The sequence below is a fragment of the Pteronotus mesoamericanus genome, unplaced genomic scaffold, assembly GCF_021234165.1.
Source record: "Pteronotus mesoamericanus isolate MK-2021 breed Mesoamerican mustached bat unplaced genomic scaffold, CSHL_Meso_final scaffold_128, whole genome shotgun sequence".
In the NCBI taxonomy this organism is placed as follows: Eukaryota; Metazoa; Chordata; class Mammalia; order Chiroptera; family Mormoopidae; genus Pteronotus; species Pteronotus mesoamericanus.
In genome coordinates this window covers 1727489-1742206 of record NW_026555305.1, presented here as the reverse complement: position 1 = coordinate 1742206, position 14718 = coordinate 1727489, and the positions used below count along the sequence as shown (strand labels likewise).

Below are 14718 nucleotides of genomic sequence, written 5' to 3'. Positions count from 1 at the left end.
CTGCCATAAGCCCTAACTGCTCACCACCACCCACCTGCGCTCTGCTCTCACTGGGTCCCGATCTCCCACCTTCTGACCTTGTGATTTTCCCTCTTACTCACGGTCTGTCTCATCTTTCGTGACCTCTTCTACTCAACTCTCTGGACTTTGCGAACTGGACTGTGGTTTCGCCTTCTGGACCACACTTCCTTCTGGATGGGCGACATCAGAGATTCTAGGTGAATATCTCACCCCATTTATGACCTGGGATTTTGGTGGAAATCTTACCTGGCAAAAATATTCTTTAATACTTAGTATGTGCCAGGACTGTGGAGGGGTGGTAGAAACCCAAAAGATGAATCTGATGTCCTCATACCTCTACACAAACCTGTAGTCCGGGGCGGGGGAGGGGGGGACAGACAGAGAGTTAGAATAAAATATGAATGAATGTCTTTGGGGAGGAGCAATGAGAAAAGGTAGTGGTGGCTTGTAGAGTCTGTCAGCCTGGGGGTATTTATCATTGTTTGTGCGCTGTCTTCCACAGGTTTGCTGAGCCTCCAAGTGTTAACCGGTAAGTGGTAGCTATGTTATTTGACCCCACTATTTGGTTTTGGTTCTGTGCACAGAAATAGAGAATTATTCTTTTTAAAAAAATGTTGGAAGAGCCTTTAGATATCATCAGACGTTATACTCTCTGTCATCATCATTAGCGTCATAAATGTTTAACATTTTTCATTCATCTAACCACAAATACTAGTAAATATTAGCGAACCTGTCTAAGTCCAGTTCTAGGTATTGGAGATATGGAAGAGAATCGAACAATCAAAAATCTGTGCCCAGATGGAACTAATGAGAGGAGAAAGAAAGGAATAAGGAGTAGGTTAAGTCTGTTGGAGGCTGACAAGTTCTATGAAGATAATAGGGTAAGGGAGAGGAAACTGCATCATGGGAGAGGTCGAAATGTTTTTGAAGGATGATCAGGGAAAGTGTCATTTCTGCAAAGACTTGAAGGAGGTGAGGGAGCCAGCCATGTGTACGACTGGGCTAAGGGTGTTCCAGGCAGAGGGAACAGCATGTGCAAAGGCCGTGAGAAGAGAGCTGGGATCAGGGATGGCAAGGAGGCTCATTGTGTTCCCTTCTCATGTGAGGCATTTAGAAGCACTGTTTATAGTTTGGTCTTCATCCATTTCATAATTTGTTGATGATTTCTTTTCTTCTTTTCTCTCCTCCTCCTTCCCCTTCCCTTCTCTTCCCCTCCCTTCCTCACTCCTTCTCTCTCTTTCCTCCTCCTATTCTTATTCTTGTTTTTGTTCTTTCTGCCCTTCTTCTTGTTCTCCTCCTTCTCCTTTGTCTTCTCCTTCTCCTTTGTCGTCGTTGTCTTCTTCTTTTTCCTGCCCTTTTCCTGCTTCTCGTCCTTCCTCCTCCTCCTCCATTTTTAGAAGAAACAAATGACTGCAAGGAAGAAGGTGAGTGCATGGAATCTGGAGGACAGTGAGTTCCTCCAGCCTGGGTTACAACAAAGCTTTGAGGTGACCTCAGATAGCCAAGATCAGGGCTTCAGTACCTGAGAAGTCCTTTCAAAGGCCATCCAAAGCCTTCATACCACCCCGCCCCTTCATACTGCTCACTAGTATCCAGGTGACCCAACACATTAAGGTATGAGTGGAAGACATTTTTGTTTTTCCCAGTAGCTTCTTCTGTTGACTATTGAACCTTGTCCCCTCTCTGGAAATTACCAGGTAGGTTCTGCGTGGCAGGACTGTATGGCTGAAAAGCAAGAGAAAGGACAGCAGGGAATCCAAGCAAGCTTCTAGGTGATCCACATATTAGAGATCAGCACTTTTAAGCAGCTGAGATTATTCTGTTCACAAAAATAGATGAATTGTTTCACCAGAGAATTATATTTTATTTAGAAAGGTAATCAAATGGAAATTCTAGAATTGAAAACATATAACTGAGATGAAGAATTCAGTCATTGGACTTTACATCAGAGAGGGTGATTATTAAGCTAGAAAGACGGAGAGACCATTCAAATAAAGCACAATAGACAAAAGTATAGAAAATACAAAAAGGAGCACAAAAGATAGATGATAGATACCCAGTGAACAGTTGTGATGAATGTAAAGTTAGAATTTCAGAAAAAGCGGCAAGAGAAAATAAAGCTGAATTAATTTCTGAAGAGTTAATGACTAAGAATTTCCCATATGGATAAAAATAACCATCAAGCAACAGATTTTAAAAGTTCTGAGAACCCCAAGGGCACATGTATATTTAAAAAGTCACTTCTAGGAACACTGCCACAAAATAGTTGAAAGCCACAAAGACAAAAAAATTAACTTCACCTCACATTAAAAAAAAGGACTGAATTCATTTCCTAGGGTTGCCATAGCAAATTATCATAAACTGGGTGGCTTAAAACAACAGAAATTTATTTTCTCACTGTCTAGAGGCTGGGCACCCAAAATGATGGAATTGGCAGGACCACGTTATTTCTGAAATTTCTAGGGAAGAACATTGTCTTGTCTCTTCCGAGCTTCTGGTGTTTGCCAGTAGATCTTGCCATCGCTTGCTGAAGATGCCTCACTCCAGTCTCTGTCTCCATCACATGGCATTCCCTATAGATATATGACAAGAAAAATAATAAACATTATATCATAAAAGTGCACCTTGCGCTGCTCACTAAAAGAAAGCTGGCATAAGCATGCCAACATCAGACAAAGTAGGTTCTAAGTCAAGGAGTATTCCTAGAGGTGAAGCCAGACATTGAAATTGGTAACAGGGTTAACTTGCCAGGAAAACAGACCAGTTCTAAATTTGTTTTCTTGCAGTAGCATGTTTTTTTACATAAATAAAATGAAAATTAACAAAACTAAAATAAATAGACAAATCCGTGATTATAGTGAGAAATTTTAACACCTTTCTCAACAGGCGATAAAACAAGCAGGTAAAATTTAATTAAGAATATAGAATATTTAAACAGCCAACAAAATTATACAGGTTTTAGGTATGCCCTGAAATAAAAATAAATTCAAGAACAAAACAACAACAACAAAGAAAAAGATTAAAAAATAAAATGAATGACTAACACCCATGGCCTAGTTGACATATCTAGAACTCTGAACACAACAGTGACAGAATGCAGTCTTGTCAGATGGACATGGAATTTTTAAAAAATTAAATGTATTGGGGTAAACATTGGTTAGTAACACTTACAAATTTCAGGTGTGCAGCTTTATATTACAACATCTGCCTACTCCATTGCGTGCTCACCACCTGAAGTCTAGTGTCCTTCAGTCGCCAGATATTTGACCTCCTTTACCCTCTTCATGCCTGTCCCACGCCCCTTCCCCTCTGGTAAACACATACTGTTGTCCGTGTCTGAGTTTGCTAAATGTGGGATTTTTGTCTTACCAAGAGTGGGGTATACGTTTGTTCATAATGCAAGCCTCAAGCAATTTCGGATTGATGTCATTTAGGGTATCTCCCTGAGTAAAATGGAATTAGCCTATAAATCAACAATAAAGGTATTAGAAAATCCAAACTTATGGATTAATAGATATACTACTAAATAACCTATGAACCAAGGAAGTAATCATAAAAACAACTAGAATTTTGAATTGAATTATAGTAAGGATAATCATTATTAAACCTCATCAGATACAGCACAAGCTTTACTTAGAGGGAAATTTATAATTTTAAATACATAAATTAAGAGAGAGGAGGGAAGGTAGATAATAAGTTAGAAAAAATATTTGCATATATTACAACTACACATTTTCCAAAGTAAAGTTCCTAAGAAAAGGAGAACAGGGTGCCTCTCCCTTAATTTTCAACAAGGAGCATTATTTTTTTTTTCAATTTGTATTTACTTTTACATTGGTAATGTTGTTTTTTGGGAGGGAGGCCTATTTAGGCAGGTGTGTTTTGTCAAAGACCCAGAAGTAGCAACGTTACAACCATAAGATCAGTAAAATAATATTAAATAAAAGTTTATTGTTCAAGTAAGAACAGTTCCCAAAGGGGGAGCTTCCAAGTGCAAATCTGATGTGAAGCTCACAGGCACGAGGTTGCAGGACGAATAATAAAGTGTTTCCTTTTTACAACAATGGTCATTACAACAGAAGTTTCCAGGTAGCAGTAGGATTGGTCAAGTGATTAACTTGTACCATTTTAGGGAAGATGACAAATTTCTTTCATGATTATTAGAGGCATTTAAAAAAACTTAAGTTTTGCTTATGTTCATGAAATAAGTTAGATTTAGTTCAGCTTGTGAGGCTTAAAATGGTTTTGTCTGCCCAGGGAATTTTCAAGTTCCGTCCTCATTTTGTATTTAATTTTAACAGTTTATTTGTAGAATTCTGAGTTTTTCATATGTAAAACTTTCATTAAATTTTTTTAAATCCTCGTCCAGAGGATATGCCTACTGATTTTAGAGAGAGAGGAAGAGGAAGTGGGGAGGGGGAGAGAGAAAGAGAGAGAGAAAGACTGATGTAAGAACCATCCATCAGTTGTCCCCCATGCTCGCTCCTGACTGGGGATCAAAGCCACAACATTTTGGCGGGCAGGACAACGCTCCACCCAACTGAGCCACCCAGCCAGGGCAACTTTCATTAAAATTTAAAATGAAAAAAAAGTACAGCATAACATAGTAATAACTATGAATGGTGTCAGGTAGTAACTGGGCTTATCAGGGAGATCACGTCCTAAGTTATATAAGTGTCTAGTCACTATGCTGTAAACCCAAAATGAACGCGATATTACAATTACATCAAGTATAAATGAAAAGCTGTTAAAAATTAAAAAAATATGGAAAGAATGTTGGGTAGGCAAAAAGAACACGTGTGCGCTGCATTAGGTGTAAAATGAGGAGGCAACATGATTGGGTCTCCGGGTTAGAAAGATCCTGGCAGCCTCGTGGGCAGTGGTTTGAGGGAGAGGGAGTACGGAGCTGAGGCTGGAACGCCGTAGTCCATGGGACGCTTGGCCACAGGACACCTGCTTAGACTGGTGCCCTGGAGATGTCTGAGAGCTGTGGAGGAACCTGGCAGCATTTCAATCCAGCGGGCAGGTGAAGACGTGGGTGTGGGGCCGGAAAGGAGATTCATAAAGGCAAGACTTTCTAGGCGGGGAGGGCATGCCTTCGGGGTAGGTCATTGCCATCTGCTTCTCCCAGTTAAGCTTCCCCCAGCTAAGCTTCCCCCAACGACCACCCCCACCAAGAAAGCACCCAGGAAAAGGAACAAATGGAACTTACTGAAATGCGCCTACATGATGGTCACCTTCTTGTTTGTGTCCTACAATAAAGGAGACTGGGTAAGAAGGAGCCTGGCACCTAAGCGGGGAGAAGGGTAGGGGAAGAAGGAGGGAGCAAGAAGAGAGAGAAGGGAGAGGAGCAGGAAGAAGGGGAGGGGGGCAAAGAATGGCCCAGCAAACAAAGTACACAAGAGTACGCCCCTCCTCTGTAAATCAGACCCTCCCTCCCTTTCCCCGTTTCTCCCCACACACTCGGACTCGGAGAGCAGCCACTCCCTCTGCAGGCCCACAGCCCAGAGATTCCTCTGCAACAGCACCACCCATCTATCCTCTCCCTCTGCCTCTTCCCCTCTCTCTCCTCCTCCCTTCACTTAAGGGAAGCTCTTAAGGACCAAGCATTTGCCAATAGGCTGCAGATGCTGGAAGGCCAGGCGGAAGGTGGGAGCTGTGAGACAGAAGGGAGGCTGAGTGGATCAGCAAGGCCACAGGATGTTACAATAGGAGGAAAGAAGGAGAGAGGGGAGGGCAGGAAAGAAGGAAGGAAGGAGCGGGAGGAAAGAAAGGGAAGGCGACAAGGGGACTTGCCTCAACCGTACCATTTCTCTGTTTCCGGCTCACTCCTTCGCCAACCTCCCAGTGCTACTGCCACTACTGTAGCGGAGACCCGGACGTCAGGTATGCTGTGGCAGGGAAGGAGGTTTTTCTCACCCCCGGGGTGGGAGGGCTGGGGCCCAAGCACCTGCTGTTAGGGTAGGGGCCCCCGGCGGGTCTGACACTCCAATCCTACAATCACAGAATTGTATAAAAAGGTCCAACTTCATCCCTGTTAACCTCAAGCCACTGCATCACAACTGATAGGGATTTGAAGAGCTGGAGGAATTAATTTATGAATTCTCTTAACATAGTTTATGTTTCTTTTATTTGTGGCAAAATACACATAAAATGAAATTGATCATTAGCAACCTTTCGTGCATGCCCAACGCTGTGCGAACATCACCACTATCCAGCTCCAGAGAATTTTTATCAACCCAAGAGGGAGCTCTGTCCCCTCAGGCCGTCCCTCTGCCCAGCCTCTGACAACCACTAACCTACTCTCTCTCTTGCTAGATATTTACCTACTCTGAATGTTTTATGCAAATAGAATCATACACTATGTGGGCTTTGGTGCCTGACTTTATATTAACTTAGCACACTCTTTTCAAGGTTCATTCAGGTTGTCGCATGGATCAGTGCTTTATTCTCTTATGTGGCTGAATAGTGTTCCATTACATGGATATGCCACATTTTGTTTATCCGTTCATCAGTTGAAGGACATCTGAGTTGTTTCCCCATTTTGACTATTGTAAATAGAGCTGCTATGAATATTTGTGTATGAGTTTTTGTTTGAACACCTGATTCCAATTCCGTTGGGGACATGCAGAGGAGCAGAACGGCTGGGCCATTTGATAATTCTGTGTTTAAGTTATAAAGGAACTCAGTAAATTTTTATTTAGCAGTTCTTCTGGGGACATAGCCAGGAGCGGAATTGCTGGGTCATTTGATAATTCTGTCTTTTAAGTTCTTAAAGAACTCGATAAATCTTCATTTAGTATTGCTCTGTAACGCATTCTGGATTAATTAAAATGATAAATGTTGTGTGGCCATTACCACAATTTAAAAAAAAACTGTAAAAGGGGTGGAGGCTGGAGTCAGCCTCAGGCTGTAGTTGTGGGCCCCTGCACTAGACTGTGAGCCCCTCTGGGAGCAAGAAGTCCGCCTGATCGGCCTCTGGGACTCCAGTGCCCAGAGCAAACCTTCTATATTCACTCCTGCCCCAACCCTGTGTGCCGCAGTCTGCTGCGCTGCAGGTACAGGGGGCCGCCGCAGAAGAGGTCCTTGGGCTCGTGAGGTCGCCCTCTAGTGGGAGGCCAGCAAGCAAATTAAATCGAAGGAGTTTCCTTGGAAGGCTGCACAGGGTGCGGTGACAGAGAGGAGACGGAGAGGGCCCCTTCTTTCCACTGGCTGGTCAAACGGGCCCCTCTCTGAAGAGATATTTGTACTGAGTAATGGGGAGGGGCAGCCGGACTGAGATCTATGGACATGTGTCCCAGCTGATGGGACAACCTGGGGAAGGAAGGACGGAGTGGAGCACAGTGAGTGAGGGCAGTGGTCTAGGCTGCAGCCTGATGCACTAATACATTTCTTTCTTTTTTCCTCTTTTCCTTAGGAATGACCCCTGCTGTTCTTTCTAGCAACTTTGCTCCATCTCAGGTCGGCCTTCACGGGTCCTTCATCTCCCAGGTAGTCTCACCTCCCAAGAAGGCTCTTTGTGCCCTGGACAGCAAATGTGGAGGGGAACGCATTAGGTCCTTTGAGGAATGACCTCTGTCTGCCCAGAAGCACAGTGGGAGGGTGTCTCTGGGGGCCCTAAGGAGATGGGTCCAGAGAGCAGCTGAGTGGGAAATTGGCAGGGGTTGCCCTCCCACTTTTTCTTCCAGACGCTTCCGACCCTTCTTCATTGTTTCTATAATAAACTGTACACTTGCTGAAATGTTACACTCGGTTATTCCATTCACCCCACACGGAGAATTAGTAATATGTAGGGAGTCAGGGGACGCCAAGATTCACAGGAATCACTTAATCCTGGCAACAGCCCCAGAGGGAGGCTCTGCTACGCTGCCTGCTTTATGGCAGAAGAAACTGTAGCTCAGAGGGATCGATCATTTGTCCAAGGTCACACCAGTGACAGAACTGATTTTTGACCCAGATCTTACTCATTCCAAAAGCTCTATTTTTCTAAATAAAGGTTTAGGATTTCCCACTGAGGAAATAAAGATCTGAAGATGTAGCCGTTCCAAGTGTCTCAGCTCTCCAGCCTGCATGTGCCTCGCTGCTACCTGAGGAGGCTTGGAGTCCTGGTTCAGGTGTTAGGAGGATTTTCTTGAGACCGAGCCCCACATACACTCCGGGCTGGATGTGCAACCTTGGGGAGTTGTTGCCTCTCAATGCTGCATTTTTCCTCCATAAAATGGGGGCATTAATTGAGTAAAATCCCTCTTATCATCATGACCAGGGACAGTTGTTAGTTGGTTCATCACAAAGTTGGTTAAAATGGGCAATTAAAAATACATAAAAATTTTTTATTCATTAATCTTATAGAGAGAGGGAGAGGGAGAGAGAGAAGAGAGAAACCACTTAGTATGCATTCATTTGTTGATTCTTGTATGTGCCCTGACCTGGGGTTGAACCTGCAACCTTGGTGCATTGGGACGACACTCTAACCTACTGAGTACCTGGCCAGGACCTAAAAAATACTTTAAACCATATAAACATAAATGTATTTGCCAACCTTTTGGTATAGGACCAAGGTTTTCTTTTTAGTATGGGTCATGGTTGGACCTGTGGTTATGTTTGTTCTTAGCAAATGTGACTTCGTTGAAGGAAATGTGGCAAAGCTATAGATAAGGAAATAAAAACTTTACTCCTCAGAGGGAAATTTCATGTGCTTTAGCTCAACGGCTACCCAGGCTTCTAAAAAGGCCTCCAAAATGAAGGACCTCCCAAGTCAACAAAACTTCATTCAAGCGGGTGGGTAAGTGTGGCTGTGTTTGCACAAGTGAGTCTGTGCGGCTGAGCCTATGGGAAGCTTTCGTCTTCTCTTACAGCAACCTGTGTACAAAAAGCGTTGCCCCTTAAACAAGTAAAGAGAAACTGCTAAAGGGCACAAAAACCAGTAAGCTGATGGCAGATAGATGGGACGGAATGCCAACTCTCTGCAGATAAGTGAGGCGAAAAAGATGGTGCGGTGTCCTGTACCCCAGTGAAACCCAGTAGTGACTAATTTTCAAGCTAGTTTTAAATCTTTAAACTAGTTTTTATTAAGTAGTTCATTAAAAGGAACAGGTTTTATATGCTTACCTGAGGCAACCCTGGTGGTTGACGTTAGGTTTTGGTAACTTCCCCCCACATGCCTTTAACGGCCTCTGCATTCAGTCTCCCTTTCCTGGTGGATGGTGGTGTGAAGGAGGGTTGTCTTAAATTTTATTTAAAACTGAGTTCATAGCTCTGGCTGGTGTGGTTCTGTTGTTTGTAGCACCGTCCCTTAACCGAAGGGGACATTTGGCAGAGTCAGGAGACATTTTTGGTTGTCACAACTGGAGGGCAGGGAGCGGTGTTGCTCCTGACATCTAGTAGGGGGACAGCAGAGATGCTGCTTGATGCCCTTCAGTACACAGGACAGCCCCCCACAGCGAGCAGTGATCAGACCCAAGAGACAATAACGCTGAGACTGAGAAACACAGGTTCTCTTCCTGCGTCTCCTTGCTCAAAGTATAACATTCTAGGCCGTTTGCTGTGTGTCACTGCCGTCTCCCTGGCAACTGGCCCTTTTGGGGCATCTAACAATGGCCTGCTGACTGAATAAATGCACGGCCTGAGCCTGCCATCAGGCCCAGAGCAGGCAGGGGGAAACCCTGAAAGGTAGTTGTGACCTACTTTCCCTAGAGACAGGCGTTAACCTAAAAATGAAAAGGCCTTTCAATGTGAGAGGCTACACTATTTATTTGAGATCAGATATTTGGGATGCATTGATTCAGGCAGAGCCCAAAGGGTGCTCAGGATTAAGAGACAAGAGGCAATGGGTATTTATGAGAAAGGGGAACGAACGATTCATCTGTAAAAAAAAATGTATTGTTATTGGTGTAGATAACATAGCAATGTTAATTCTAAATAATGTTCTTAATTTTCAGTTCAGTGGCCATCAGTCCAGTAGTTTTGCTATCTGCTTCTTGTTATTGTGCAAACGGGTTTGGGTTTCTGTTCTTCTTGTTGCTGTTGTTGTTTGGAGGGTGGGAGGGGTATAATGTTTCTTTGGTTCCCGTCCCAAGGGTATTTGGCTCCGTTTTAACATCCAACGGTTTGCAGCATTAAGTGTGGAAGGCTCTTCCTCTGGCAAGGCAGCTCAAGATCCATTTTAGCGTGGTTCCATTTAGTAGTATTATTAATGAATCCCAGGGACGTTTCTGAGCAGATACAGAAAGCAGGCACCCAGGCACAACGCTAGGTGCTCCTACGTATACTGTTGATGGTTTTTTTCCTATCATTTTTATTCTTCAATCACAGTTGAAATTCAGTAGTATTTTAGATTAGTTTCATTTCAGGTGTACCACACAGTGATTAGATATTTGTACCATTTATGAAGTGATCCATTCCCTTCCCCTAGGAACACACCCACCCACCGACCCACTCACTCACTCACTCTTCTCGTCTCGCACGGCTCACGTAAGTACCTTCTGGTCCGAACCCTGGCTCCTCCTACACCTGACCCTACCACCTCCCTCCTCCCGCGCACCCGCCTGCTGCCTCCTGAGGGGCCCGGTGTGTGACGTCACCACGCAGGGGCGGAGGGCAAATGAAGGCTGTTACCGTGGTGACCGTTCACTCAGGAACCTCAAGCAGCGTCTTGCCCCTCCCCGCCAACCGACCCCGAGGCTCGGAAACGGGTCGACCATCGGGGCAGGAGATGGAAAGTGGACATAAAGAGGGAACGCCAGGGTTAGGGACTCCCATCAGCAGCTCCGTTGCTCGGCGGCTCCTTCTTTATCCGAGGCGAGGGGCCGGCTCCCAGCCCGACCTCAGCGCGCTGAACTACAACTCCCAGAAGCATCTGCGGCAACTCCTCCCTTCTCGCTTCCCCAGCAAATAGCCGAGGGCGACAGCGGTTACCAGCGCTTTCTAGGCACGAAGTCCTGTCTGGATGTAGGCATTTTGGTCACAGTCTGTTCTTCTATGAGCAAACGCGCCTCCCGTTTCTCTGTCCCATTGAGAGTACGACACCCGCAAGCCTCTGAGCCGCTCAGTCGGAGGGTTCCCTCGGAGACAGCGAGACGCGGAAGCCTGACGAATGAGGCGGGGCCAGGTTGGAAGAAGGATTCCGATTGGCGGAGAGGCCACGCCGCGGGCTTGAGAAAACTGGTCACGGGTGCACGTGCGCCTGGCGGCCCCACGCGGGGCCTTCTAGGTCAGGTGAGTTGAGCGGCGTCCGCCAGCTCCGGTCCCCCGGGCAGGGTCTCAGGGTAGCGCAGGCGGGATACCGAGTCTGCGAATGCGAGGCGCTCGGGGCCTAGTTCCCGAGGCCAGAACGGCGGGCTCCGCCGAAGTGCCCCGGAGGTGAGTGCGGCCCCTGGTTCCCCTGCCGCGGTTTCCCAAAGGCGTGCCCGGTCCCTGTGGTAACCGCCCCCTTCTCGCTTTCCCCGGAGGGACGTGTCCCAGCTCCGCCTGCGGGGGTGGGGAGCGCCAAGGAGAAGGGCCTGTTGATTCTGACCCGCGTCCGTTCCTCCAGGCCGCCGGGGAAGGGTGGGCTGGGACCCTTTCACCCTCTCACCCTCTCTGGGCCTCGGTTTCCCCTTTTGTGAAGTGATCTTTGGAGCCCCTTCTGTGCCCCTTGCTAGTTCCGGGACCCGAATCAAGGTACACACGCCCCGTTCCTCAGTTTCCCCATGTAAGAGGAGGCGGAGGATAGAACCTGGCTCGTACCGTTATTGTGAAGTCTCAGGAACCTTACTTAGGACAGGGTCCGGTACACAGTGACCGCTCGGATGCTGGTTTGGGGATTTGGACAGGCGCCTCGGCCCCTCTGGGGTCCAGGGTGTGGATCTGCCTTAACCGGTCGGCTTATTATTATTGTTTCAGTTCTCTTTCAGGCTTCACGGGTATATGGGTAACCTCTTCTGTATCGGGTTGTTTCTTTTTTCATTGTATTGTGTTCATGGCGAGTGGTACTGTCTGTCCATTGGGGACCATGAAATGTAGCTTCACTTTGAAAATACACTTGGTACGTTCACGGGCTCTCGATGTTGGTTGTGCGTCACAGCCACGCGCGCACCTGGCGCCCAGCTGGAGGTGCAGGTGCGGCCGTAGCCGCGTGACTGCAGCACGCGAGCACGTGCACCCGCGAAGGGCTTTTGGATGTCAGGTGTGTGGGCAGGGCCTCATCCGGCGGCCGTCGTCCGTGGAGCAGCACCTGCGCGAGCACGGGGGCGAGAGGCCCATGGAGCGGCAGTGCTGCGGGCAGGCCTTCGGTACGTGCGTGCCGCTGGCGCGGCAGCGCTGGCCCCACGCCTGTGCTGGGGCGCGCTCCACTGGGGAGGTGCACCAGGAGCGCCGGGACACCTTGGTGGGGAGCCCCAGCCTGCAGGGACCCTGGGACCGGCGCCCTCGCAAGCTGCCCCCCTGCCTGTGTGCAGCGTGGGAGGGTCTTCAGGGACAGCGCAGTCCCTGTGTTCCCCAAAGGGAAGGACCGGCCAACCTGCGTCTCGAATACGTGGGCGTGGGTGTTGACATGGCCCCTTTCCAAGACACGGGATGGGATTTGGGGCAGAAAGTCAAGGGCAGGGTTTTCTACAGAGGCCTCACTCGTTATGCCGCACCCCGTTTGCAGAATTCGTTGGAAAGCCTTAGGTTGTCAGGCTGAGTTCCTACGCCTCTTTCTTTGGAGCTGAACCTGAGGGTGTGCAAGGTCACTGGTCAGGAGGCTCCTTGGCGGCTCGCCCTCCTGCCGGCGTCTGCTCTGGGCTGGAGTGTCAAGGACGGGAGGCAGCCGCTTTAGAAGTTTCCTCCGAGGCCGGAGACCCGGTTGAAAATCCATCCCCAATGGCCAAGGACCTAATCGAGCCTATGTAGGAAGCCTCCATAAAAACCCAAAAGGACGGTATGAGAGAGCTTCCGGGTTGTTGACCACGCGAGAGGACGGGAAATTTTGAGATTCCAAGGAAGCTCCACACGCCTCCCATATACCTTGTGCTATGCCTCTCCCAAGTGGCTATTTCTGATCTGTCAGTAATAAGCGGTGATCTAGTGAGCAGCGTTTCTCTGCGATCTGTGAGCCCTTCTAGGTAATTAAACCCCAGGAGGGGGTTGTGGGAACCTTGATCTGTAGCCAGTGTGTCAGAAGCTCAGATGACAACCTGGTCTTGTAACTGGCACCTGATGAGGAGGGCGGGACCAGTCTTGTGGGACCCAGTCCTTCACCTTTGGGATCCGGAAAATGGCATCAGAATTGAGCGGAACTGTGGGACACCCTGCTGGTGTGGGGAATTGCCTTGTGGGGTGGGAAAAAAACACGATAGTAGGTGTCAGAATCGGAACATGGAGTTCCGAGTCCCCCTTGTCCCAGGGGAGACCTCGTCTTTCTTTTTGAGTCTGAAGTCCAGGACTGTCGGAATAACCATTAAATTAAGGTAGGGTCTGGGCCTGTGTGGTTGCAAGTCTTCAGAGCAATGTTATTGCATTTACTTAACCTCTTGCAATTTGGACTCACAAGTGGGAGGCGGGGCTGGGGCTGGGGATCCGCCCTGAAGACCGGGCTTCATTTGACCACAGGGGAGGCTGTGTCAATTTTGTTCTGTTTTTTTAAAGGAGTGGTATTGATGCCTTGGGATGGATGGTGGTAATCGTTTGCAGTAGCGATATGTCAAGTCAACGCCTCAGACTTCCACGATGTTCTGTGGCCATTGTACAGTGTGATAAAGCTGGGGAACGAAAAGAAGAAATAGCAAGGCCCCCCCAGGGTTCAGCCCAGGTTAACAGCAGGCCCTGCGGACCGAGGCGCGCCTCCTCGTTCCCTCCTGGGGCTCTCTGTGACTGCCCTGGGCAGGGGCGGACAGAGGAATGGACAGCCATGCCCGTATGAGAAGTGCTATGATGAGGACGAGTACAGGAGCCCAGGGGACCCATATCAAGGTAGCACTTACTTCACTGGGGCTGGGGAGGGAGACAGGTCCGGGGGCACCCCAGAAACAGTTTCTGAAAAAGTACTGTGAAATCTGAGAGAGAGAGAGAACGCACAAGTGGATGTAGATGGTTGAAGACTAGGTGAGTTCTGTCCCATTTCTCTGGACACTAGATTCAAGGGGGCAGAGGAGCGCAGCTTGGATGGACAGAGGCCCTCGGGCCCGCTCCGAGTCAGGGTCCCATCGCTGTGCTGCCGAAGAGCCTGGCTGCAGGGACTGACCAGCAAAAGTGGACTTATATAGCTAATAGGTAACAATAATAACCAAGCAGCTGTGAAAGTATACACACCTAAATGCCATTTGCTGGGTGCATGCAGCTCAGCAGAAATTCTGCCAACCGCTTGACCCATAGCTACCTCCGTGTAATATGCTGGAAGCCCAGAAAGGTGTTGCCCTGTCTTATAAATGACGCTGAACCGGGTGTCGCTGTCTGAGCCTCACTTCCCTCGTCTGCCGCGTGGAAAGCCCAACTGGCTACGCGCACTTGTAAGAACTTGAGGATGTAGCCTGCCATGCTCCCAGCACACAGTAGGACCTCAGTAGATGGCCTGTTTTTCTGACTCGGCCTGACAGTGGGAAGTGCTCGCCCGCCCTCTAGTGGTTGACGAGCGCGGCCAAGGTGCCACCTGGTGGCCACATCCTGCAATTGCGCCTCCGAACAGGGATGGGTGTGGCTTCCCAGGCGGGTTCTCAAACTCAGGTAGGCTGGGGGGCTGGA

The 14718-nt window shown here is 48.0% G+C and overlaps 1 protein-coding gene across 1 annotated transcript; it reads left to right on the top strand.

Annotated features, from left to right (window-relative positions):
* Positions 1 to 445: 445 nt before the first annotated feature.
* EDDM13 (epididymal protein 13) lies at positions 446 to 7570 on the top strand. Its single transcript, XM_054588140.1, has 6 exons — positions 446 to 455; positions 524 to 550; positions 1419 to 1445; positions 5153 to 5292; positions 5870 to 5907; positions 7439 to 7570. Exons 1-6 carry the CDS (start codon positions 446 to 448, stop codon positions 7461 to 7463), a joined length of 267 nt encoding a protein of 88 aa, XP_054444115.1. The 3' UTR covers positions 7464 to 7570.
* The last annotated feature ends 7148 nt before the right edge of the window (positions 7571 to 14718 follow it).